The following is a 24,155-nucleotide window of genomic DNA, read 5'->3' on the forward strand; positions in this document are numbered from 1 at the left end:
AGCTGTCGTCTGACCTTCACATGTCCACTGTGTCACAAATAAAAATGTCATGATTCTTAACGTTTCTAATCTGTTCCCGCAGTCTAGCTTCCAGGCCAAGTTCCCAGTCGCTGCAAGGGATCAACACTGCCTGTCCAGGACCTGTTTTTTGCCTGAGCAGGCCTGCCAGGTTTCTGAGCTCTGAGAAAACAAGGAGCCTATCACTGTGTCTCCTGGACTCACTCAGTTCCTCAGTGGACCCTGTGCCAAGAAGACAGGCCGGAAGCTGAAGAACTCAGAGGACCCACCAGAAGGCCTGACACCTTTCTGAGAGCTCAGACCCTCTCCCCTGGTGGCTCAAGAACAGCCCTTTGCCCTCTCAGAGTGAGGCCTTGGACTCTGGGCCAGACTTGTCTCACAGGAGTTGGGAGAGGCTCAGAGCTTTTGTATTAGTCACTAGGCAAATAGTTTCCTTCGGCTCAGTGGCTTTATTGATGGGTTCAACCCAAGTGCATGTAGGCAGATGGTCTCCTTTCCCCTCTGGGCCTCAGTTTCCCTCTGTCACACAGGGAAGGGAGACTTCCCTGCTTCCTTCATCAGGATACCAGGAAATCCAAAGACAGCAACATGCACATTTGGGCTTCTTAAGCAGACAGTCAGTCCTATCTGCAGCAGGGCGTGGCTGAGGAAAGGGTTCCATTGCATCTGTTCAGAAGAGGACTCCAGCACATGGTCCTAGCCTTTGGAGGCTCACAGTCTGTAAGGGAGATCCAACTCTTGGCTTGTCACTAGCAGCTGACCAGAAAGCCAGGTGGAGCTTGGCCCCGTGACCATGCCAGATTCAAGAAATTCTCAACTGTTGTTTGGCTTCACTGAACTCTGTCCTGAAAGTTGGTGGCTGGTCTGTGTGGGGTCGAGGGGTCAAAGTTGACACTTTCATAGGCCTTCTCCTCAGGCCTATGGAGGTCTTTGCTAAGAGTTAGCTGCCAGAGCCAAGAATGGCACCCAGGCGGGGCCTTGTATGATCTGCTGACAGAGGCTTCCTTGGGTCACAAGACAGAACAGGTCAGAGTCTAGAACTACATGAAGAGGCAGATGAGGAGACACAGGAGTCCAGCCGACAGAGCGAGGACAGTCACAGCAGCTCTAGCTGTTGGCATCCAACGAGGTCTCTGAGGGGGCTGGTCGATTCAGGGTCACGCTGGGGAAGCTGGCCACGAAGCTCCTCCACCTCCTCCTCACCTGCTGGAAGACCAAAGCAGGGAAGTAAAGGTGGTGGGCTTCCAGTGCTGTTCCGCTCACAGCCACCAGGTGGGAGTAGAGCCATGAAAGAGAAGCCAAGCTCCTGGGGAGACCCTTCCCGCTGCTGGGCAGGGCCAAGAGGGGCGGGGGAATCTGCTTTCCTTCCCTGGTAAGAGGTACAGACCATAACTTGCCACAACTTGCTTTGGCCAATGTCCGGGCCTCCTGTTCTAGCCCTTCCAACACAGTACCACATTAATCATCTTGATATGGTCACGAATGGCTGGCATGGCAGTGTGTCCCCGTGTTCCCAGAACTCAGGACACAGGACCAAGAGTTCCAGGCCACCCTGGGTTAGTTACATCGTGAAACCCTATCTCAAAAGCACACAGCTCTGAGCATGTTCCGCCCTGGCCCCTTTCGTCCTCCCTCCTCCAACCTTCATCGACTCCCCAGTGCCCCAGCTGCTTTCAGTTGAATGCATCCAATCCCTGGGTGTTTTGCTTGGCTTTCCTCAGGTCAGCTGTGCTCTTAACCCTTTGCTGCCCGAGTTCCCACCACCACCACCATATTTCCCCATGAAACTGATGATTCAGTTAGAAGCCTCACCTGTTGGTACTGCCTCAGCCACCGCCGGCTGCCTCCTCTCTGGGTTTGGATCAGCTGCTCTGTGTCTCCCAACGTCCCTGGCAGCCGCTCCTGAACAGGGACCTCCAGACCTTCCGTGCCATCAAGGCCCTGCGACCTGGACTTTTCATGGCTCTGTCTGAGGCTCAGTGCCCGGTGGAGTCGGCCTTCCCGGGACCTCCCCTGGGATTCGTGGAGCTTCCCATAGCAGGACCTGGGTTCCTGGAAGGACTGACTGCGCTGGCTGGTCCCCATGGTTTTGGAGGCTATTACTGGTCTGCAAGCCACTAGCTTTGGTGCCTCCACTCAAAGGATGGGGAAATCACCTGGAGGCAAAGGTCAGTGCTGCTGAGGTGGCTGTCGTAAACCAAAGGGCAGGCCACAAAGGCCAAACATCTCTGAGTCATTTCCCCATTGTCTCCTCACTGCAGCAGGACTATGTAGTCCAGGCTGGCTTCCAACTCAGGATCCTTCTGAGTGCTGGACTGGCTCCTCTTGTCTTTCCTCTTCTCTCCTCTGACCACTCTACTCTTGGAGACCTTGGCCTCCTCTAAACTCGGCCTTGGCTGTCCATGCCACTCACCTCATGGACATTAAGCAAAGCTGCTTCCACAACAGAGCACAGAGCAGCTTCCATCTACAACAGTCAGATTCATGAATACCAGAGTGAAATTGTGGGTAAGGCAAGGGGCCGGACAGTGGCCAGGCCTTGTTAAATGGCTACAGACTTTCAGTTTTACAAGGTGCTGAGAGCTCTGGAGGTCAGCAGCACACAAGAAAAACCGTGAGCGTTAGGGGCTGGGAGATGGCTCACTCATAAGTGCTTGCTGCAACAAGATCTGAGTTGGTTCCCTGGTGCCATGCAGGAAGGTGGATGTGACACCAGCGCACATCTGTCACCCCAGCACCAGGAGGAGACAGTAGTCTCTCTGGGGCTGGCAGGCCCCTATTTGAGCTGCATTTGTGAGCCTGATTCAGTGAAAATATAAAAAGGTGAGGCCAGGCGCAGTGCCACAGGTCATAAATCTCAGTGTCACGAGCTATGGTCAGGAGAATCTCTGTTAGTTTGAGGCCAGTCTGGTTGACACAGCTAGTTCCTCTCTCAAAAATTAAAATAAATAAATAAATAAATAAATAAATAAATAAATAAAGGTAGAGAATGAGAGAGGAAGATTGCTGACGTCAACTTCTGGTCTACACACACACACACACACACACACACACAGCCTTCATTCACATGTACACACATATACTGCACAGCACCACAAAGAAAAGAAAATGATCCATATGACTGGGTGTGCTGGCACACGCCTTTGATCCCAGCACTTGGAAGGCAGAGACAAGTGGATCGCTTTCGAGGTTGAAGCCAGCCTGGACTCTGTTACACAGAGAAACTGTCTTGTAAAACCAAAAAAGAAAAAAAAACGAAAAAATATCCATAGTAAATATTATCTCACTATACCAGACTTACTGTTTTGTTTTAGACGGGGTCTTATGTAGCCCAGACAGATCTCAAAATTGCTGTAGCAGAGGATGATCTTGAACTCCTAAGCCCCACCCCCCTTCACTTCAGAATTCTTGGATTACAAATATGGGTCACCATGTTCTGTGTATATAGTTCTGGGGCTGGAACACAGATCCTTGTGCATGCCAGGCAAGCACTGTACCAACTGAGCTACATCCTCAGCCTGGAGGAGGGGGAGGAAGAAGACACACAGGACATCTCCAGGGGCAGTATCAGGAGGACTGAATTTTCCAGCCTTAGCTTTGTCCTCAATACTCTAGCACAGCACATGCTTAAGAGCCCGAGCTCTGGGGACCACTGTCTTCTAAGTGAACTGCAGTTTCACTGCTGGAAGCTCTGGTACCTTGAGTTACACCCCAGAGCGACAAAGAACTCAGGCTAGAGACAGGCAGGCATGGTGGCACATGCCTTTAACCCCAGCTCTCAGGGGTCAAGGGCAGGCTGATCTGCAAAGTGAGTTTCAGAAAAGGACTGTTACACAGAAAAATCCTGTCTCAGAAAACAAAACAAACAAACAAACAAATAAAAAACAACACAGGGGCTGAGCAGGGAAGTGAATGACTTTAATCCCAGCACTTGGGAGGCAGAGGCAGGTGGATCTCCTTGAGTTTGGGGCCAGCCTGGTCTACAGAGTGAGTTCCAGGATAGCCAAAGCAACACAGAAACCCTGTCTCAAACAAAACCCTTCAGGCCATTGTGTGAACTAACTGGGGTGTATTGGTTCTTGGACACTGCAAATGTTGAAAGTGAGTTGATGGCATTCTTTCTTGTGTGAATTTTTTCCTTTTTTTTTTCCCCCGTTTCTTTCAAAGATTTATTTCTTATTTATAAATACAATATTCTGCCTGCATTCATGCCTGTACACCAGAAGAGGGCACCCAATCTCATTATAGATGTGTGTGAGCCACCATGTGGTTGCTAGGAATTGAACTCAGGACCTTTGGAAGAGCAGATGGTGCTCTTAACCTCTGAGCTATCTCTCCAGTCCCAAACCTCTCTTTTGTAAGCCTCTTCATTTATAAAATGTGTTGTATGGGAACCGAACAAAACATGGTATCATGTACATGGAGTGAGGCCCCCACAGCAGAATGTGACTGGGGAGAGGTGGTCTGGGACAGCAATTTCCCCACAATCATATAATCTGAAGATTAAGGGATCCCATGCATCTGAACCAAAGTTAGCCCCCACTCTTTGGGCATTTTCATTATCAATGAAAATTTCTGGGGATAGAAATCTGGTTCAGACCCTGGGATGCACATGGTAGAAGGAGAGAAACTGTTCCTCAAAGTTGTCCTCTGATCTCTACATTTACACGACAGCTGTCACACACACACACACACACACACACACACACACACACACACACGAGAGAGAATGTTTTGGTTTTTTTCCCCAAGACAAGGTTTCTCTGCGCAGCCTTGACTGTCCTGGACTTGCTTTGTAGACCAGGCTGGTTTCGAACTGCTGGGATTACAGGCATGTATCACTGCGCCTGTCTGTGAGGGAATGTAATTTAATTTTTTCTAAAATCTACATTTCTAATTTAAAAATATATGTGTACAAGTGTTTTGCCTAAATGTATATATGTGTGTCATGTGCATGCCTGATACCCGAGGAGGCCAGAAGATGGAGTTGAACCTTCTCGAACTTGAGTTACAGACCACTGTGATCAACCACGTTGGTTCTGGTGAATGAACTCGGGTCCTTTACAAGAATAGCAAGTGCTCTTAATCCCTGAACTATCTCTCCAGGCCCATATTTCCAATTTTTTTTTTTTTCTTCTTGAAACAGGATCTCATGCTGTAGCCCAGGCTGCCCTCAAACTCACGATCTTCTTGCTTTAGTCTCTCAAGTACCGGAGTTACAGGTATGCTTATCCCTGATCCTGTTTGTGTGTGTGTGTGTATATGCATTTTTGTGTATCAGCTCAGGGCCTATCTTATGCTAGGCAATGCTCTATCACTGAGTCCTGTTGTGAGCATTTTCCCTGGCTCTACAGATAACCCCGCTATGGATTTTATTTGAACTTCACAGCAGTTTCCTGAATGAGGATTTACATCCTTTTTTTAAAAAATTGAGATGGGAGCTAGCAAGATGGCTCAGTGGGTTAAGGTGTTTCCAAGGAGCCTAATGACTTTAATTCAATCCCTGGGGCTCTGAGGAAGGAGAGAGCCACTTTACTCAAGTTGTCCTTTGACCTCTACACACATGCTGTGGCAACCCCACCCGATATATAAACACATAATAAAATTAAAAATACAGTGGGGCACGGTGTCTCACACCTGTAATCCCAGCACTCAGGGAGGCAGAGGCGGGTGGATCTCTGAGTTTGAGCCTAGCCTGGTCTACAAAGCAAGTCCAGGACAGATAAGGCTACACAGAAAAAAAACAAAAACCTGTCTTTAAAAAAAACATTAAAAATACAAAAATAATTTAAACATTTATAGTCTCACTAAGTTGCCCAAGCTGGTCTTGAACATCTAGAGTCAAATGATATTTTTTTTTTTCCTGGGATTACAGGTGCCCCCACATCTGGCTTACCATTACAATTTACAGGCCAGGAAGTAGAAGCTTACAGAGACTAACATCTGGCTAGAGCAGAGCTGGTCAGTAGTACCTTGGTCAGGCTGCCATTGAAGCTGTTGCTGTGGTGCTCTGCCCCGCCTCCTCTATCTAGAGAGAAGCCCTGCATTTGGCTCTTGGCTTACCCTCCTCTTCTCTCCCTGGGCCTGACCTATTCATACCCTTTCTTCCCTCAGCTTTGGAGCCTTCCCTGGGTGATGTAACACTTAATATCTGCCAGTCTCAGCAGGAACCTAGAGAAACTTTGATGGGGCTGTGGAGATGGCTTAGCGGGTGTCTTAGTCCGTGTTCTATTGCTGTGAAGAGACCATGACCAAAGCACATCTATGTAGCTTTGGCTGACCTGAGACTTGCTATGTACAGACCAACCTGGCCTCAAACTTACAGAGCACCTCACCTCCTGTTTCCACCTCCTGAGTGCTAGCATTACAGGCCTGACCACCATGCCTGGTTTATGAGGGGCTGGGGAATGACCCTTGGGCTCTATGTAAACATTTTACCAACTGAGCTACGTGCCCAACTTCTGTCTTGAAACAAGCTCTTCCACTCACTGGAGATGGGAGAAGATACAAGAAAATACCTGCTTTCTCCACTGTCTCCACATCTGGCCAGCTCTGGCTCACATTCCTCACAATATTTTAAAGGTTATTTTATTTTATTTTATTTTATTTACGTGAGGATTTTTGCTGGCATGTGTGTATGTGTACCACATGTGTGCTTGGTGCCTGCTTGAGGCTACAAGGGGAAGTCAGTCCCTTGGAACTAGAGTTACGGATGGTTGTGAGCCACCAGGTAGGTGCTGGAAAGTAAACCAGAGTCCTCTGAAAGAGCAGCAATTGCTCCTACCAGCAAAGCCATCTCCCCAGCCCCTCATCTTTCCATACCTGGATCTGCTACTTCCTGAGAAGTCTGCTTGACCCCATGGTGCTGGGTAGGGTAGACTGTCCCTCTAGCAGCCCAACAGTGCACATATCCACCTTAGCCTTTCAGACCTAGCATTCCCTGAAGGCTAGGAAACCATCACTTTTATCTTTGTGTCTTCAGGACCAGACAGTGTTAAATCCTGAAGGATGTTTGTTACCTGTTGCCACAAGACAAGTAGCCTAGGGGAAGGAATGTGGACTTTGTAGGAGACATGAAATGGCCTCTCTCCTCCTTTTTTTTTTTTTTTTTTTTCTTTTTTAAGACAGTGGCTGGGTGTAATGACATATGCCTTTTATCTCCCTGCACTTGGGGAGGCAGGGGCAGGTGGATCACTGTGAGTTCAAGGACACCCTGCTCTAAAAAGTGAGTCCAGGATAGCCAAGGCGACACAGAGAAACCAAACCAAACCAAAGACAGAGTCTCAGAGCCCTGTGTGGCCTGGAATTTACTATGTAGTCCAGGCTGGCCTTAAACTCACAAAGATCCATTTGCCTCATTCCTGTGCCACCATGCTTTGTTCTCATTTAGTTTTTACTGGTTCTGGAGCTAATCCCTCTATGGATATCATCAAAACCTCCAGAGAGCTTAAATGAAATTCAGTGGCTTAAAACAGTATTAGCAGCTTAAGACAGCACACGGTTATTATCTCTTTGTTCCCCTGTGTGGGGGTTGGGGGGATGGGAGTGGTTTAGGCCTCTCAAGGGCTCCCACCAAGGCCTACAGTGTGTCCCAGGTGGCCCAGCTGGAGGAAGGGATGTGCATGTGGCAAGCACATCACACCAAGGAGCTGTTTACACAACTCTGCTCTTCATAGACTGTTGTTAGGCCAAGGGCCTCAGTTTCTTGTTGGCTCCTTGATCCTGATCAGAGAGCCACTCAGAACACAGCAGCTCAATTCAGTCAGTGTAAGCCTGTGGGTGAGGGCTGGAGCTCAGGAGCAGGACAGAAGCCAGGCTCTGGTGTGTGGCATTGGAGGTAGCACTCATCACTTGCTTCTTAGAAGCAAGTTGCTAGGTCTAGCCTGCTCTCAGGGGAGATGGGGTGTGTGTACATGGAGGCTAAGATGTATAATTATTTTTTAATTTTTATCAATTTTAAAATACATATACAACATATTTTGAGCATACTTTTCACCTCTCTCAGCTCCTCCCTACCCATTCAACTTCAAGTTCTTTCCCTTGAAACAACAACAAACAAAACAAAAACTGACAATCAAAACAGAGAAAAGTACTTTCCTCAGATTGGTCTGTGAGGGTTTTCTGGCTTAATGACTGATGTGGGAGGACACAGCCATCTGTGTGTGGGGTCACCGCAGGACAGGTAGTCAGGACTGTATCAAAAGGCAGGCTGAGTGAGTTATGAGGATCCAGGCAGTTAGCAGCATTCTTTCATTGTCTCTGCTTGAGTGCCTGCCCTGACTTCCCTTCATGATGGATTGTGATCAGGATGTGTGTCAAATAAACTGTTTCTATCAAAGTTGCTTTCTGGTCATGTGTTTACCACAGCAAAGGAAAGCAAACCAGGACAGAGGTGAACATCAGGAGTCTGGGGTCACTGGACACTCACTGGGTTCACTCTTGAGTCCATGGCAGAGGCTTAGCATTTTAAAGCCATGGCCCTGCTTAACTCTAGGGCCTTGTTCTTTTTTGTTGCCTAGGCTGGTCTGGAACTAACTGTGTAGCCTCAGTTGACTTCACTTACACAGATCCTCCTGTAACCTTTCTTGCAGGAAAGGAGACAATTCTAGAGAGATGCTTGTTCTATTAGCTTATTGAGATAACAGACTCTTAGCCAGGTGTGTGTGTGTGTGTGTCGGGGGGTGGCTAGCATACCTTTAATCCCAACCTTGGGAGGCAGAGACAAACTGTGAGTTTGAGGCCAGCATGGTCTAGGGAGTAAGTTCCAGGACAGCCAGGGCTACACACAGAGAAACCCTGTCAAAAAAAAAAAAAAAAGAAAGAAAGAAAGAAAGAAAGAAAGAGAGAGAGAAAGAAAGAAGAAAGAAAGAAGGAAAGAAAGAAAGATAGAAAGAAAGAAAAAGAAACAGCAGACCCCAAACCGTTTCATTTCCCCAGGAATATCATGCTGGGTGGAAGGAAAGGCTGAAGCCCAGATGCTAGCCAGAGGAGCTGCTTCCCAGGAACAGACTTCCCATAGCTCTGACAGGACCACACTAGGCTCAGCCTCCTAAGGGCTAGGATTACAGATGTGAGCCACCATCCCAGCTGGGGGTCTAGTTTCCCTAGTCAAACCACTGGTCTACATTCCTGGGTTTAGTGCTCACATGGCAGCTGGAATAGTTCCAGGATCAACACCACCTTATCACTTGGTGACAAGTGCCTTTACCCACCAGGCCTTCCCACAGGCCCTCCACCTTATTGGGCCAATGGAAGTGAACAGCAAACAGTCACAGTTACTGAAAAACTACAGTAAAAGCTCCCAGAGCCAAGAACACGCCTTGCTGAGACACGATGGGCTGATGTGGGTTTTCCTGCCTCTCGAGGTTTCCCTCATCTGGGTGCCCAAACTCCTTCTGTTAACAGGCACAAGCGCATAACCAATGTGAGCCCACCACAGGGACAGGTCTGTGCAGAGGCCTGACAAGCTGTTTGTACACCCAGTCCCAGGCACTCCTTATCTTACAGGAGATCTTGGAAGGACCTTGTTCAAAGCCCTTCTACTTTAAGGCTTTTAAGATATCCTTAAGACGCAAATGTCAAAACAGAAGCCCTTTGTTTGACATCTGAAGTCTACAACTTTTTGCCTTGAGTTTTCCAGGGTGATCCAAGGTGACCAGTAGACTACAAAAATAAATAAATAAATAAATAAATAAATAGCAGCAGCACAGCCTGGAAGTCCTGGGGTGTGGGATCATTTCAGTTCTGGGAGCCTCAGTGTCCACACCTGTCAAATGGTCACAACATCCTGTCATACTTGACAGGGTTACTAGAGCAACCAAAGGAGCCATGGCTGTGTGTGGACTGGAGAGTCAACCCTCTTCATCCTGTGGGCAGTGGCGAGTGCTGGCTGTGGTGAGGTATCCAGCAGAGGCTTTGTGTACTTGGGCTGTGGGCATGGAAACAGCAACGTGACTAGGCAGGAATTTCATGTGCACTGTGGCTAAGGGGATGGCCTTGTCACCCAAAGAGACTGGGAGGCACTTTGGATGGAATTGTTGGGGGCATCTATTTAGAGGAAGGAGAGAGAATATCCCAGAGCTGGCAGAGACTTCTACAACCAAGCAACATGGGGAAGATGGAACCCTAGGCTCCCCAGTGCCGGCCAAGGGTTGGAACAACTTCTGGAGATGGGACTGTTCATACCAAAGAGCCAGAGCAGGCAGAGCCTTAAATGACTGGGTGGGAAGGAGGGGAGAGCAACAGGATTAAGGGAGACTGAAAACCAGAAAGCTATCACTCTCCAGAAAGTGAAAGACACAGGAAGCAGCGAGAAGGCATTACAGGAGCCCCTGAGATGCTGGACACACTTACCTCCTTTCCAGTCCTGGGTCCATATCCTATGTATCACAACACAGCCAAACTCCTGACAAAAACTGCCTTGGCCAGGCTCTGCCTTTTTGTCTGGTTTCACCTTCTGCTGAAATTTCCTCGGATTATAGCCAAGCTCCCTAAGATCTTAATAATCAGTTGTGGATTGGTCAGAAAAGTTAAAAAAAAAAGAAGTTAATATAAAAAAATTTCTGATTCAGGGCAGTGGTGACTCATACGGTTAAGTCCCGCACTTGAGGGCAGAGGCAGGTAGATCTCAGTGAGTTCAAGGCCAGCCTGGACTACAGAGTGAGTTCCAGGATAGCCAAAGCTAAAAGAAAGAAAACTTGGCTCAAAAACCCAAACCAAACCAAACAAAAAGACAAACAAAATCAACCAACCAAGCAAAAACAGTTCTGGACTGGATCCCAGATTTCCTGACACATTGTCTTTAAGAGTGGGTGTGAGTCCAGAAATCAGGTTGGTTTTGTTTTTAGAGCACTAGGAAGGTTCTTATCACCACAGAAGCCTGGGAAATACTTATGAGGCTTCTCAGTGTGTCTCAACAGTCACAACAGACCCATCTGGAGAGCTTCCAAAACCAGCATGGAAATACAGGGCCCTCAGTCCCCAGGAATGGGTCTATGTGGCTTGGGACGACCCTGTTGGTGTTTCTGTCTTCTGGTTACTCTGATAAGGAAGAGCTACACCACTCTTAGGCATTTATCCAGAATATGCTCAAGTATACAACAAGGACATTTGCTCAACCATGTTCGTAGCAGTTTTATTCCTAATAGCCAGAATCTGGAAACAACCCAGATGTCCCTCAGCCAAAGAATGGATAGAGAAACTGTGACAGATTTACACAATGGAATACTACTGAGCAATTCAAAACAAGGAAATCATGAAATTTGCATGCAAATGATGGGAACTAGAAAAGATTATCCTGAGTGAGGTATCCCAGGAGCAGAAAGACACACACAGTATATACTCACTTATAAGTGGATATCAGACATATAATATAGGATAAACATACTAAAATCTGTACACCTAAAGAAGCTAAGCAAGGAGGAGGACCCTGGGTAAGATGATCAATCCTCATTCAGAAAGGCAAACCGAATGGACATTGGAAGAGGGAACAAACAGGGAACAGGACAGGAGCCTATCACAGAGGGCCTCTGCAGGGTATCAAAGCAGATACTGAGACTCATAACCAAACTTTGGGCAGAATGCACAGAGTCCTATGAAAGAAGTGGGAGATAAAGACCTGGAGGGGACAGGAGCTCCACAAGGAGAGCATCAGAACCAAAAAATCTGGGTCCGGGGGTCTTTTCTGAGACTGATACTACCTGAGACTCTGACAGGAGTCGAGGAGAGCCCAGGCTCACATGTAGTTTCCAGCCATGCTAAAACTTCTCACTCCAGCATTAGATCGGACAGCTTGCTCACTTGGCCTCTGGGGCCTGGAATGGGAGCCATCCTCTACTCGGTTGGGGAAACTCATCCTGGGGCAGGAGAAAGCCTGGGTAGGCAGGTGTTCTTGTTCCCTAATCTAACCTGAGCTACGTAACATAGATGCTAGAGCTCTCTGCTCTGAGCCTACAGGTCCTTTGTTCACAACTGCCCTCTCACTTTCTGGCTGTCTTCATCAGCTTCTTTGTTTAGGCCTGAGTCATTTGGGGTGGACGCAGCGGTCGTGTGACCCTTGGAGGACCCATGTGTCCTTTGCTCCACCCTCAGTGCTCACAGGATCTAAGCAGGCGCGAGTCGCTCCATCTCACTCAAAGACACTGTGGCACGCTACTAGCCCTTTCTGAAGGACACAGGGGTTCCTGTCTCACCTGCACAACGGAGGAGAGATTAGCCGTAGACAGGAAGGGAGGAAATCACAGACATTCACGTACTTCATGTATGGGAAGAGTCATTAGGTCAGTAATTAAGACTTAGTCACATTAAGTGGAAATCCAGTATAGAGGGAGAGGCCTTTGCCCAAGGTCATACAGCTTTAAGTCTTGCCCTGACTTAAAAAAAAAAAAAAAAAAAAAAAAAAAAGAGGGGCTGGAGATGGCTCAGTAGTTGAAAGCACACAGTATTCTTGCAAAGGACCCAAATTTGATCCCAATGCTCATATTAGGCAGCTCACCATGGCCTGTAAATCCAGCTCCAGTTGAACCGACACTGTTCTGCCCTTACACAGACATAAATAATGATAAAATGGTTCTTAAAAAAAGTTTCCAGGTGAAGTAGTTTGGGCCCCCAATCCTAGCAGAGGAGTTTGAGGCTAGCCTGGGTCACATGGTAAGGCTTTGTCTCAAAACCAGAAAACGTAACAACCCCAAAACCTGAACAACAACAAAAAGATGGTCTTGAACTTGAGCAGAACAGACCTCTTGGGCTTACATAAGAGCTCTGTAGCAGCCAGCCAGCCTGGGCTATACAGTACTTGTCTCAACAACAAAGAAGTGACTCTTTGTCTTTGGGTATTTTGTTTTGTTTTTGAGACAAGTTCCTTATGTAGCCCAGGCAGGCCTAGAACTCCTGCCCCTCAGCTGAGGGTGCTTGCACATGCCTTTAAGTCCTGCACTCAGGAGGCAGAGGCATGTGACTCTAGGAGCTCCAGGCCAGCTTCAGCTATGGATTTTGTTGTTTCAAACAAGCATAAAACAAACAAAAAACAACCAATCAATCAAAAACAAACAACCAAAATAAAACAAAAACAAAAAACCTAAAAACTAAAACCAAAACAAACAAAGCCCCATACCAAAAAACAACCAGCCAACCCCTCCCCCAAAAAAACCCTCCACACCTCAAACCCAACCTTCCTGATCCTCTTGCCTTAGACAAACCAATTGCTGGGATTAGAGTTTTGCATCATTATGCCTGGCTTTTTTTGTCGTCGTTAATAATATGAAGTCTTTGATGCAATGTCTGAAGCTGGGTCTTGACCACCATTCTCTCTAGCATGACACCAAACACATACTTAGTGCTTAAAGGGAATATGTGAATCTGGAAAAATGAAATTTAAATCCATATTCTCCTACTAAACAGCCATATTGGATTCATGCAGGGTAGGGGTTCTGCCAGACAGATTAAAGGAGAACCAGAAGGTTGTCTTGGTTGGAGTTGCCCCCCCTCTTTTTTTTTTTTTCAAAGAGAGGCCATATTGCAGAGGCCTGCCAGTCTTCTAAGCACTGGCATTACATACCTGTGCCACCTTGCCCGCAGCCCAGTGGCAAGCTCTGCACAGCCGGCAGGGTCGGAATCAATCACCGATTATTGTTTATCGCGATGTTCACATAATTCTTGATTACCCTGTCAGAAAGTGGTTTATATTCTTCTCCTTGGCCTGATCAATGATGATGGACTGTATATTGTATTTGTTTCCTGTCACTTGAAGGCAGGAGTTTGGGGTTGCTTTGGTGACTCCCCGCTCCCGGTTCAGCACAGAACCCAATTCATGAAGCTTTTGTTGGCTAAACCGAACCTTCCCGAAATAAAACCTTTAAGGCCCTGAACGGCCCCGCTTTGCGGATCAGGAGACTGAGCTCAGAGACGTGAAGCCAAGGCTGCAAGGTCACACAGACCGAGCTCCTGTCCGTCATCCCCATTCGCGCAGCTTCCAAAGGACGCAGAGACGCAACTCCAGGGGGTCCCGACGCTTTCTCCTCCTTCGCACCCGTCGTTAAGGCTTCTCCTGTGACCTCTCCTCTGCCGGCTAACGAGCACCGACGTTTGGCAGCACTGCCCCATCCCCGTGCATCTGTTATGATTGCGGTTTGAAGAGACACGTGCTACCGGGAGTGAATGAATCGCGCGTCCCCACCCCCGCCGACAGCCAATCAGAAAGAGCTGAGGCCGGACCACTTCCGCCTATTGCGGGACCTGGCCGCGCCAGACGGCCCACGTGAGGCTTCCAAGAAAGGGGAGTAGGCGGTGGCGCGTAGGAGGTGGGCTCTTTCCTCCTCTCCACCAATCAGGAGCTACTCCGGGGCCGCGAGGGGCGGGGCCGACGTGAGGCGCCAAGGCTTAAACCCGAGGGGTGGGTGGGTGCGGGGAGGAGTCCTGAGAGGGGGAGCGGTGATTGATGGGCCTATTTCTCCAATCCGTGGAGGGGTTGGGCTGTATCGACCAATGGGAAGTCTCGTGGGCGTGGCCGGCCCCGCAGCAAGTTCGGTTGCGCGGAGACCGCAGCTGTTCCCTGTCAGTGGAAGCAGCAACAGTCAGAGGCGGCGGCCACGGTTGGCGGCGGCGGGGCGGAGGTGAGTGTCCGCGGCTCTCCGCACCTTCTCCTCCTGCTGCGGGTGGGTGGGTGGGAGGGCGCCGGCGCCGGGGGACGCTTATGTAAGGGTCGCGCGCGCCAAGGCGACGTGGGCTCAGCGAGTGGAGGCTGGAGGAGACGGCTGCGGGCGGTGCACGACGCGTCGCTACACGACGTGCTCAGTCCCTCCCCATCCTCAGGCACCGGCTCGGATCGGCCCCCACCCCCTCCCTTGCTCCGGGAGCAGGGGAGCCCGGGAACCCGCGAGTCCGCTGCTTTGCTGGAGCATCCTTCAGGCACTGGCGACTTGTCCCGCCCCCCTGGAGGCCCTCCTTGGCCTCAGTCCTGATCTCGGGGACCCATTTTCCAGATAGAGTCACTGACGCGCCAAGCCCTAAGGTGCCTCGCGCCGGTTTCCTGGGCGCTAGAGCTCTAATGTGTTAGAAAGGGAGCTCCAGTAGTTCCCATCCTACTGGATGTGAAATCCTGGCGGGGATCCTAAGAGGTAGACTGTTCCTTGTTCCAGATGTCTGCGCTCCGTCTCTTAGGCGTGCTCCTAGATGCTCGTGGGCTCCACTTTGGTTCAGGCGTGGAAGGAATTCTGAGGCTCCCAGGACACTGACCCTCCCAAGGCCCTCGGGAGGTGTACCTGGGCACAGCCCGTTATTTCTTTTTTCTTTTTTCTTTTTTCTTTTAAGATTTATTTATTTGTTATTTATACAGCACTCTGCCTGTATACCAGACCTCACTATAGATGGTTCTGAGCTCCCAGGTAGTTGCTGGAAATTGAACTCAGGACCTTTGGAAGAACAGCCAGTGTTCTTAACCTCTGAGCCATCTCTCCAGCCCCCCAGCCCGTTATTTCTTACAGTTTATAGGAGTTAATGAAGTGCGTTTGGGAAGTGCTCTTTCCGGCACACAATGTGGAAGCTCTGGCTTTGAGGACTTGTGCTTGCATGTTCCTCCCAGAGTGACTTGCCCTCTGTGTACTCTGAGTTTTACCTTCACAGGGCTCTTTCCTCATCTCACAAACTTTGGAATCAAGCAAGATTTCTACGTCTCTGGCAGCTCTGAAGTTCTTTAAAACCTGATTTAAATTTTATGGAGGAGATCAGGCAGATTACTCCCATTCTCCCTCTGAGGAAACTGAAACTTAAAGAGCCAACTGTGTGGGCTCACTCCCTACCTCACAACTAGAACCCCGAGTGGAGGCTTTGTTGTGTGCCTTCCCTGTTGCTCCCTCACCCACTGCCTCTGGCAATCCTGGCTAGCCTCCTGCTTGTCACCCTTTCCCTGTATATGATGCAAATGCTCATGCTGAGGGTGGACATGCTGAGTCTTCTACCCACTTGCAGCTCAAGCTTCTTGTTTGCCTGTTCTTCACTGTCAGCTCTGTTTGTTTTTGCCTGTGTAGCCTTGCTCTCCTGGACTCTTTGTAGACCAGGCTGGCCTCACAGAGATCTGCCTGCCTCTGCCTTCCTGAGTGCTCGGATCAAAGGCATGTACTATGCCTGGCTTCACTGTTAACTCTCAAACTCTTTAATTTTTGGAGGAAAGATCTTGCGGTGTAGCCAAGGCTGCCTTTGAACTCATGATCTTCCTGCTTGATCCACTCAGGTTCTAGGGTTATAACCACATGCCAGTTATAGACAGGGTTTCGCTGTATAATAGCCCTGTTTGTCCTGGACTGATTTGTAGACCAGATTGGCTTTGAACTCACAGAGATCTGATTGCCTCTGCCTTCCAAGTTCTGGGATTAAAGGCATGTGCCACCACACTTTTTTTTTTCTTTTCAAAAAGCCCTAGCTTTCCTGGAACTCAATCTGTTGACCAGGCTGGCCTCCAACTCAGAGATCCATTTGTCTCTGCTTCCCAAGAGTGTTGGGATGAAAGGCATTTGACAGCTAGTCTCAATGACCACATACTACAAAACAGTTCTGCACAAAGGCTGTGGGAACATTGTAGAAGAGGGCCTGGAAAGACTGAAAAAGCCAGAGGATCAGGGAGTTTGCTGTGAGATTGTGTCTCCTAGTAATTAATGTCAGAACCTACCAACATGGCTGTCCAAATGTGATTTGAACAGGGGTGACACCAATGGACATAATAAAATAAATGGTGGTATAGGAACCCAAAAGGCCTTAACTCTACACAAAGATCTATAAGCGACTCAGGAAAGCTCGGAATGGGAAAAGTGGTCTTCCCTTGGAAAAGGACACGATTGCTTTTCCAGTGCCAGATGACCAGCCATGAAAACATACATACAAGTAATATAATATGGACGGAGTAGGTTATATTTAGGAATATGTATGTATGCACATGTACATATATGCATGCAATAACAGTTAATGAATGGGGGCTGGGATCAGGCAAGTGATTAAATAAATAAAAAAAAAACAGCTAATGAAAAAGAAGGCCATGAATTTGAAGAAGAGTTGGGAAGGGTATATGGGAAGGTTTGGATGGAGGAAGTAGAAGAGAGACAAGTAATTATAATCTCAAAAAAAATTTTTAAGAAACATTGCTTTTCCAGGAAGAAAAATAAATAATTTTTTTCCCCGATTAGTTTTATGTAACTGAGGCTGGGCTTCAACTCTGCTGATCCTTTCGCCTCTACTTCTTAAGAGTTGGCATTATAGGTGAACATCCAGTTTCTCCTTGCTTTCTCTTTCAGTACCTCAAATACTGTGTTGGGTTCATATCCTCCCAAATTCCACATTATCACTCTGTGTCTTCACAGTCTCTAACACTGTTCTGGGAACAAAATGGTGCCTAGTAAATGTTTTGTAGAAATTGGAATGGATTATGGTGAAAACCAGTGAGGGTAGTAGAACAGCAGTTGGGGAAGATAGAGAGAAGTCAGTTTGGGGCAGTGGCAGTAGTCAGAATAACTAGGAGGAAGTCGGTAGATGTAGGACGGAGTTCCATCTCTCTGGAAAACTCCTCTGTGTGCGCCAGATACCTCATTTTGGTCACTGTATTTCTGGAACATTCTTGTGGGCCTTCTCTTTTGTTGCCTCTGGTAGCATCTTACCTCTTTTGAATGGCCCTAATTTTGTGTCCTGGAAGTGCCTGGCTGCTCCTATGTTAGTGTTGAGCTGTGTAGTGAGATAGAACTAGAGTTTGAGACTGAAGCACAGGCTGCTCCTGAGCATTAGAGGCAGTTGTGTGGAGAAGGTGCCTTCAGGCTGATTTATTGTCCAGAGGCATCCAAAGCAGAACTGGAGCCTTGCTCCTGCTCACTCACTGAGACCTCACCTCAGCCTGTGAGGTCTACCTGCCATTGAAGGAGGACCTTCAAGCGAAAGATGGGAAATTGAGTTGGGTGTCGCATGTCTTTAATCCCAGCACTCAGGGGGTCAGAAACGGGCAGATCTCCGAGTTTGAGGCCTGCCTGGTCTACAATGCTAGTCTAGGATAGTCAAGGCTACACAGAGAAACTCTGTTTTGTGAAAAAAGAAAGAGAAAAGAAAGAAAGAAGGAAAGGAAAATTGGTAACGAGAACAAACCATTCATTCAATGGAAAATTTGCTTTTTCAAGTGGCTGGATATGATGGCCTATGCCTGCAGCCTCAGCACTCAGGAGGGGAAGCAGGAGGGTTGAACATTTGAGGCCAGCCTGTCACATAGGGAGTTCCAGGCCAGCCTCAGCTATATAGTGAGACCCTGTTTCTACTTTGCACTCCTAAACAAAACAGTACTCAAATACTGACTTGCCTTTGACCTCTTGACCTGAAGAGCTGCCCTTGAGACTATTCACTTTTCCTCACGTGCTTTTTAGTGTCTGTCCTCTGCTCTTATATCTAGTGACCTTGTTTTCTTCAGGGCCTTTCCTCTTATTCTGTCAAAATTAAACTGTTCTTCAAGACTAGGGGCTTTCAGGAATTAAGCTTGCCAAATCTGTTTAGTTGGATATGGCTCTCAATTTTAATATGATGATGATGATGATGATGATGTTATTAATTATTAAAAGGCAACATGCATGTATATGTGTGTATGTGTGTGCTGCCACTCTGTAACAGGGGTTTTAGGTACAGAGAGGTGACAATTCAAAGTCATACAAGTAGGAATGGCATGGCTGGATCTAGCTCTGGGCTCAGGTCCTGCTGGTTGTATCTCATGTTTCATCTCACCTTTGCCTTCTAAAGTTGGTCTGTAACAGCTTATTGGCACTTTTGGGGCAGAGCTTGTGCCTTTTGGCATGGATATCTATGCAAGGCAATACTCAGTAAATGTTTTAAAGAATTAAATGCCCAAACATTTTATTTCATTTTGATGTAATCTATCATGGCGCTTGCTGGTCTGTCTCCCATTTTGCTGTTTATTGACCAGTGGCCTAAACCACCCACAAGTGGCATTTTTGAAAAAAAAAAAAAAAAGAAAAGAAAAAACAAAACAAAACAAAACAAAACAAAACAAAACAAAAAACCTCCACAGAGTCTCCAGTGTGCCTGCACACGCCCTGTGAGTTCTGGGGTCGTGATGCTTAAACTGGTGTGTGCTCTTAGGTATGGCAGGGAGGGACCTCAACAAGAGCAGATTAGTGGAAAGTGTGTGTGTGTGTGTGTGTGTGTGTGTGTGTGTGTGTGTGTGTGTATGTGTGTGGCAGGTGTGGGGGCTTGTGGCGGTGGTAGAGATGCACGGTAGGTCACGTAGGCCTGTGCCTCATTAGTGTCAAGTTGCACAGTGAGATAGGCCAGCCCCGAGAATCTGGATTGCAGGTAGCTCTTAAGGATTAGATGCAGCTGCCTGGAAAAAGTGCATCTGGAGCTGGGTGGATGGAGCGAGGAGGAAAGAAAAAGCGCTTTGTAGGAAACAGAAACTGTATGAGTTTTTTTTTTTTTTTTTTTTTGTAGTGGTTCCACACAGGCTTTTACTTAAATGCTTTTTGCATGTTGGCTCTCATCAGAGCATGCCTTTTTCCTCTTTCAGTGGTGGGAATTGATTGACCCTAGGGTTCCCTACATGTTAGGCAAGTCCTGTATCACTGAGCTACATCCTAGCCTTGTCCATATAGTTTTAAATTTGATGTGTATGTGTGTTTTGCCTGCATGTCTGAATGTGTGTACGTGTACTATGAATAGGCTTAATGCTCATTCAGCCCAGAAGGTGTCATATCCGCTGGAACTAGAATTAAAGAAGGTTGTGAGCCGCTATATGCTTGTGCAAACTGACACTGTGCTCTCTGCAAGAACCAGGGCTTTTTACCCCGAGCCATGTTTCCAGCCCCCTTTTTCACTTTTTGATTTGGAGACAGGCCTTGAATCTGTGCTTCTTCTGCCTTGTGCAGTCCTGTGTATAACTCCAGCTACTTGGAAGTCTGAGGCTGAAAGATCACAGGCTTGAAAGCCCCTGCCTCTCTTACCAGTTACTAAGGTTGCCCCACATTTTATAGGTGACTGGGTGGCAGAGCAGCAAGGTATGGGGAGTAGGCAGCAGGGGCACCTGGTGGCCCTTATGGAACAAGCAGTTCTGTGGGCTTCCTGACACCCCTAGGTTCTCTGGGGAGGGTCTGGAGAAATGAGTGTAACATTTTTCCCCCTTTTACTTCAGGTTGCATTTGCCTTCTGGAGAGCTGACAACATTAAGGGTAAGTTCTGAGCCTGAGCCCAGGCCATCATTGGGTTGCATGGGAGTTCCTTAAGATAGTCTTGGTACACACACACACACACACACACACACATCAACTTTTAAGTTCAGTCAGTACAAAAGTCCACACTCTTGGCTTTTGGAAAATCTCCACTTCATGATCTCTGCATTTTTCTGGGTTTTCACAGGAAGGTGACATCTGGTTCCCTACAAGCTCCAGTTGGCAGCTGGCCAGCTGCAGCAGGAGGCCCTTTTTCTGGAAGGGTGTGGCTTGGGAAGCTAGGCAGGGGATGGTGGTGTTGACTTACAGGAAGCATCCCTTCTGTGCAACCTTTGAGAAGATCCTATATTCAAAGACAGGCATCTGGCGGTTACACTCAGCTGTTACGAGCATTGGCTGATGACTGTGCCTGGAGATATATGCAGCTGTGACATGAGAGATGTCTTTGTCAGCTAGTTGTAAAAAAATGCTTGACGCATGTCTCTGATGTCTAGGCGTCACAGGATAAGGACTAAAGGCAGAATTGACCCCATTTCTCCCCACCTAGTGTTCAGTAATGCTGTCTTCTAAAACCTGCAACTTTTGTTTGTTGGTTTTGCTTTTGAGACAGCGTTTCTCTGTGTATCCTTGGCTGTCCTGGAATTGGCTTTGTAGAACAAACAGGCTGTCCTCAAATTCAGAGTTCCTCCTATCTGTACCTCCTAGGTAAAGGCATGTACCACCATGCCCAGCAAACCTGCCACGCTTAAAGCTTCTCCCTTGTGGCTTCTCTAGGTTGGAGGTGGCGGAGAGATCGTGCATCTGCTCAGCCTCAATTCTAATGCACTGGGTTGGGCCCCACATCCTTTTCCAGTCCAGTCTACCTCTGGTTTGCAAGAAGAGTACTCTTTGCCTCCCTCTGAGCTGTTCTCCCTGTTTCACAGCCAGGGATCCTAGGGACTTTGTTGCTCAACTTTCTCTAGAGCTCATGTTTATTTTGGGGTAGAGATTCCTTTGTACAAGGATTTTTCTTGGTTTTCTGCCAATTTTGCAAAGAATTTTCTCAGGGTACCCTTCTTGACCCAGGAGTGTGCTCTCTGTCTCTCTCTGTCTTTCTCTGTCCCTCTCAAGATTTTATGAGTGTGGGTGTTTTGCCTACGCAATACATGCATGTAGTACCTGAGGAGTCCAGAAGAAGGCGCCATATCCTTCTGGAACTAGAGTTACAGATGGTTGTGAGTTGGTGATGGGAAATAAACCCAAACCAAACCCAAGTCTTCTGGAAGAGCAGCCAGTGCTCATAGCTGCTGAGCCATCTCTGCAGCCTAGAGTTGGTCGCTTTTGAGATCTTCCACATTACTCTTGTCCTTGGGTCAATAGAGGGTGTTTTTAACTCTACCCCACAATTTCCTTAGAAAGTGCATGGAGGAGGCTGGAGAGATGGCTTTTCTTCCAAAGGTCCTGAGTTCAATCCCAACAACCACATAGTGGCTCACAACCATCTCTACTTGTATCTGATGCCCTATTCTGATTTGCACGTGAACATGCAGATAGAGCCCTCATATATAACATTAAAAAAAATAGTCCAGGTAGAAAAGGTTGATGGGTATCTTTTGGAAACGGTCCATTCTGTTGATATGTGACACTCTCTACCTTATTTTCCACCACCCTCTTTTCTTTGCTGGCTCTATAGAGAGAAATGAAAATGAAGCCCAGAGAAGGTTCATGAGCAGAATTTAGCAGATTCTGGTTTTTTGTTTTGTTTTGTTTTTGCTGTCATCTTTTACAGATGACAAATCCATCAATTAGAAGAGAAAGTTAATCACCAAGAAGGGACCACTCGAAGGTCATTTGGTTTGACAAAGCTTGTTCTGCACATCAGTTCCCAGGGCCCAATTATTTCCCCAGAGCTTTTCTTAGTGACAGTAACGAAGACTATTGACTATCGTCTTAGCTGCAGCCTCCCTGCTTTGTAGCTTTCTCCTGGGGATCTCAGAGGGAAGTGGGTGTGGGCTGTTGTTATTAAGTATCCCACCAGAAGGCAGAACCCAGGTTTCCCAACCCAATTCAGCTTGCTTGTAACTTGTCTTATTTGTTACCCAGGCTGGGTGCAGGCCTAGGGCATAGCAAGGCTGCTGGAAATATTGCTCTAGCTGAGTGAGTGTGGGCTAGGCCAGACTCCTGTGGCAGCTCCTCTCCTGACTGGCTTGCAGCATGACATCCCAAGCTGAAGCTGCAGGGAAATTTCCATGAGCTGGCTCTGCTGAGTCATGCTTAAGTCTCCTCTCTCCTGTCTGTCACTAGTAAGCCCAGGGTCTGTTACAGTTCACTGTAAGAATATTAAGCTATCACTTCTTATATCTGCACTTACTGCACACTCCCCACCGATGTGCTACCATTGATAAGAAATTTATTAATAATAAATCATTAAAATAAACGTAGTATTTATTTTGAAACATGTTCTTTTCATGTATAAGAAAATAGCTTCTGGAGCCTCAGTGACTGGGTGACTTTCCATGACAAGTGAGTGGTATATTTCAGTGAGATTTTGAGTGCCACACCTAGCCTGACCCATGGATCTTTGGGAAATGTCAAATTGGATCATTCATAGTGACTTTGGTTGAAAAGTTTTTGGTTTTTGGTTGTTTTTTTTTTTTTTTTTTTTTTTTTTTGAGACATGGTTTTGCTGTGTGGCTTCACACTTAACAGAGATCTGCTTGCCTCTACCTTCTGAGTGCTGGGATTAAAGGCAGGCACCACCATGTCAAACTTCAAAGTGTGAGTTTTGAGTTGTTAAAATTGGAAATTAAAAAACCTAGTTCTTCCTTTTAAGGACTTTTAAGTTTAACTCTTTAAGGATAACCTTTGAAATTTTCCATTCTATTTACAATTTTAGAAACATTTAACAATCACTTTGAAGGGCCTTTTGATTAATGTTGGTCTCCTTTGAATAATTAATGAAATTTATTTGAAAGTTTTAAATTGAATATAAATTACAGTCACCTTCCCTTAATTATTTTATTATTTCTTCCAATTGCCTGATTAAAAGCCCCTTAATATTTTAATTACTCCTATAAATCTAATAAAGTAAGCTGACTCTTAAATTTTCTTAAACATTCCTGTTATGTCTTATTTATTTTTAAAATTTTAGGGTTTTCTATTGTTGTTGGTTTTTATTTATTTATTTATTTTTTGTCTGTGTTTTTTGGTTTTTTGAGATTGGGTGTCTCTATGTAGCCTTGGCTGTCCTGGACTCACTTTGTAGACCAGGCTGTCCTTGAACTCACAGAGATCCACCTGCCTCTGCCACCTTGAGTGCTGGGGTTACAGGTGTTCACCACTGAGCCTGGTTAGGTCTTTTTTTGTTTTTGTTTTTGTTTTTGAGACAGTGTTTTACCTTGACTTGCAGTAATTTTGCCTCAGCCTTAGGAATGTTAGAATTTATAGGCATGAACTACCATGACCAACACTGCATTGTATGTGTATCTGTGTGTCTGTATGTCAGTGCAGATACACGAGGAGGCCAGAGGTGTCAGATCACCCTGGAGCTGGAATTCCTGGTTGTTGTGAGGTACCTGATATGGTGTTGAGAACCAAACTTGGGTCTTCAGGAAGTGCAATGCTCTTGACCATTGGAATGTGTGTCCTCCCCACCCCAAGAAAGTACAAAATTGCTTTTTATTCCTGGAGACTAGTTTGCATATTTGTGGACTTTTCCATAGGTAAACTGATGCAGGATCACTTCTACTTTGTCTGCCTTCTTTCACTCAGTATAGTCATTTTAAGATATGTTCATATTGTTGCATGTGTCAGTAATCCAGTCATTCTACTACCGAGTAACTATTCTATTACATGGACATCATACAGTTTATCCCTTTACTTCTTGTTGGTCATCTCAGTCACTTTCAGTTTTTGGCAGTTACAAATTAAGCTGCTCTGATCCCTTGTGTATAAGTCTTTGAT

General features: G+C 46.9%; 2 protein-coding genes across 5 annotated transcripts in view; one reads left to right on the forward strand and one right to left on the reverse strand.

The window, feature by feature from the left end:
- Window positions 1-447: 447 nt before the first annotated feature.
- C1H11orf86 (chromosome 1 C11orf86 homolog) lies at window positions 448-14,156 on the reverse strand. Of its 3 annotated transcripts, none has more exons than XM_021650309.2 (3): window positions 13,574-14,156; window positions 1,831-2,174; window positions 448-1,221 (listed from the first exon to the last, which is right to left on the reverse strand). In XM_021650309.2, the coding sequence occupies exons 2-3, from the start codon at window positions 2,101-2,103 to the stop codon at window positions 1,126-1,128; spliced, it is 369 nt and encodes a 122-aa protein (XP_021505984.1). In that variant the 5' UTR covers window positions 2,104-2,174; window positions 13,574-14,156; the 3' UTR covers window positions 448-1,125. The 3 variants fall into 3 exon arrangements, with proteins under 3 accessions (XP_021505984.1, XP_021505983.1, XP_060240084.1); XM_021650308.2 differs by having other exon boundaries at window positions 448-1,224; window positions 13,574-14,152; XM_060384101.1 differs by having other exon boundaries at window positions 448-1,224; window positions 1,831-2,485; window positions 13,574-14,152.
- Window positions 14,157-14,526: 370 nt separating this feature from the next.
- Pc (pyruvate carboxylase) overlaps window positions 14,527-24,155 on the forward strand; it is a 99,229-nt gene continuing 89,600 nt past the window's right edge. The window contains exons 1-2 of one of the 2 annotated variants that reach the window (XM_060383940.1): window positions 14,527-14,627; window positions 20,177-20,213. The gene's annotated coding sequence lies outside the window, so the exon portion shown is untranslated. The remainder of the gene's footprint in view (window positions 14,628-20,176; window positions 20,214-24,155) is intronic. The other variant, XM_060383944.1, reaches the window with a different exon arrangement.

This window comes from Meriones unguiculatus, chromosome 1, assembly GCF_030254825.1.
Source record: "Meriones unguiculatus strain TT.TT164.6M chromosome 1, Bangor_MerUng_6.1, whole genome shotgun sequence".
Classification (NCBI taxonomy): domain Eukaryota; kingdom Metazoa; phylum Chordata; class Mammalia; order Rodentia; family Muridae; genus Meriones; species Meriones unguiculatus.

What these genes read in the sequence shown, in the direction of transcription:
- C1H11orf86 (XM_021650308.2), bottom strand. Translation starts at nt 2,103, where the DNA reads ATGGGGACCAGCCAGCGCAGTCAGTCCTTCCAGGAACCCAGGTCCTGC. An exon ending in GGCTGAGGCAGTACCAACAG is followed by an intron (nt 1,225 to 1,830) that starts GTGAGGCTTCTA and finishes TTGGTCTTCCAG; the next exon opens with CAGGTGAGGAGGAGGTGGAG.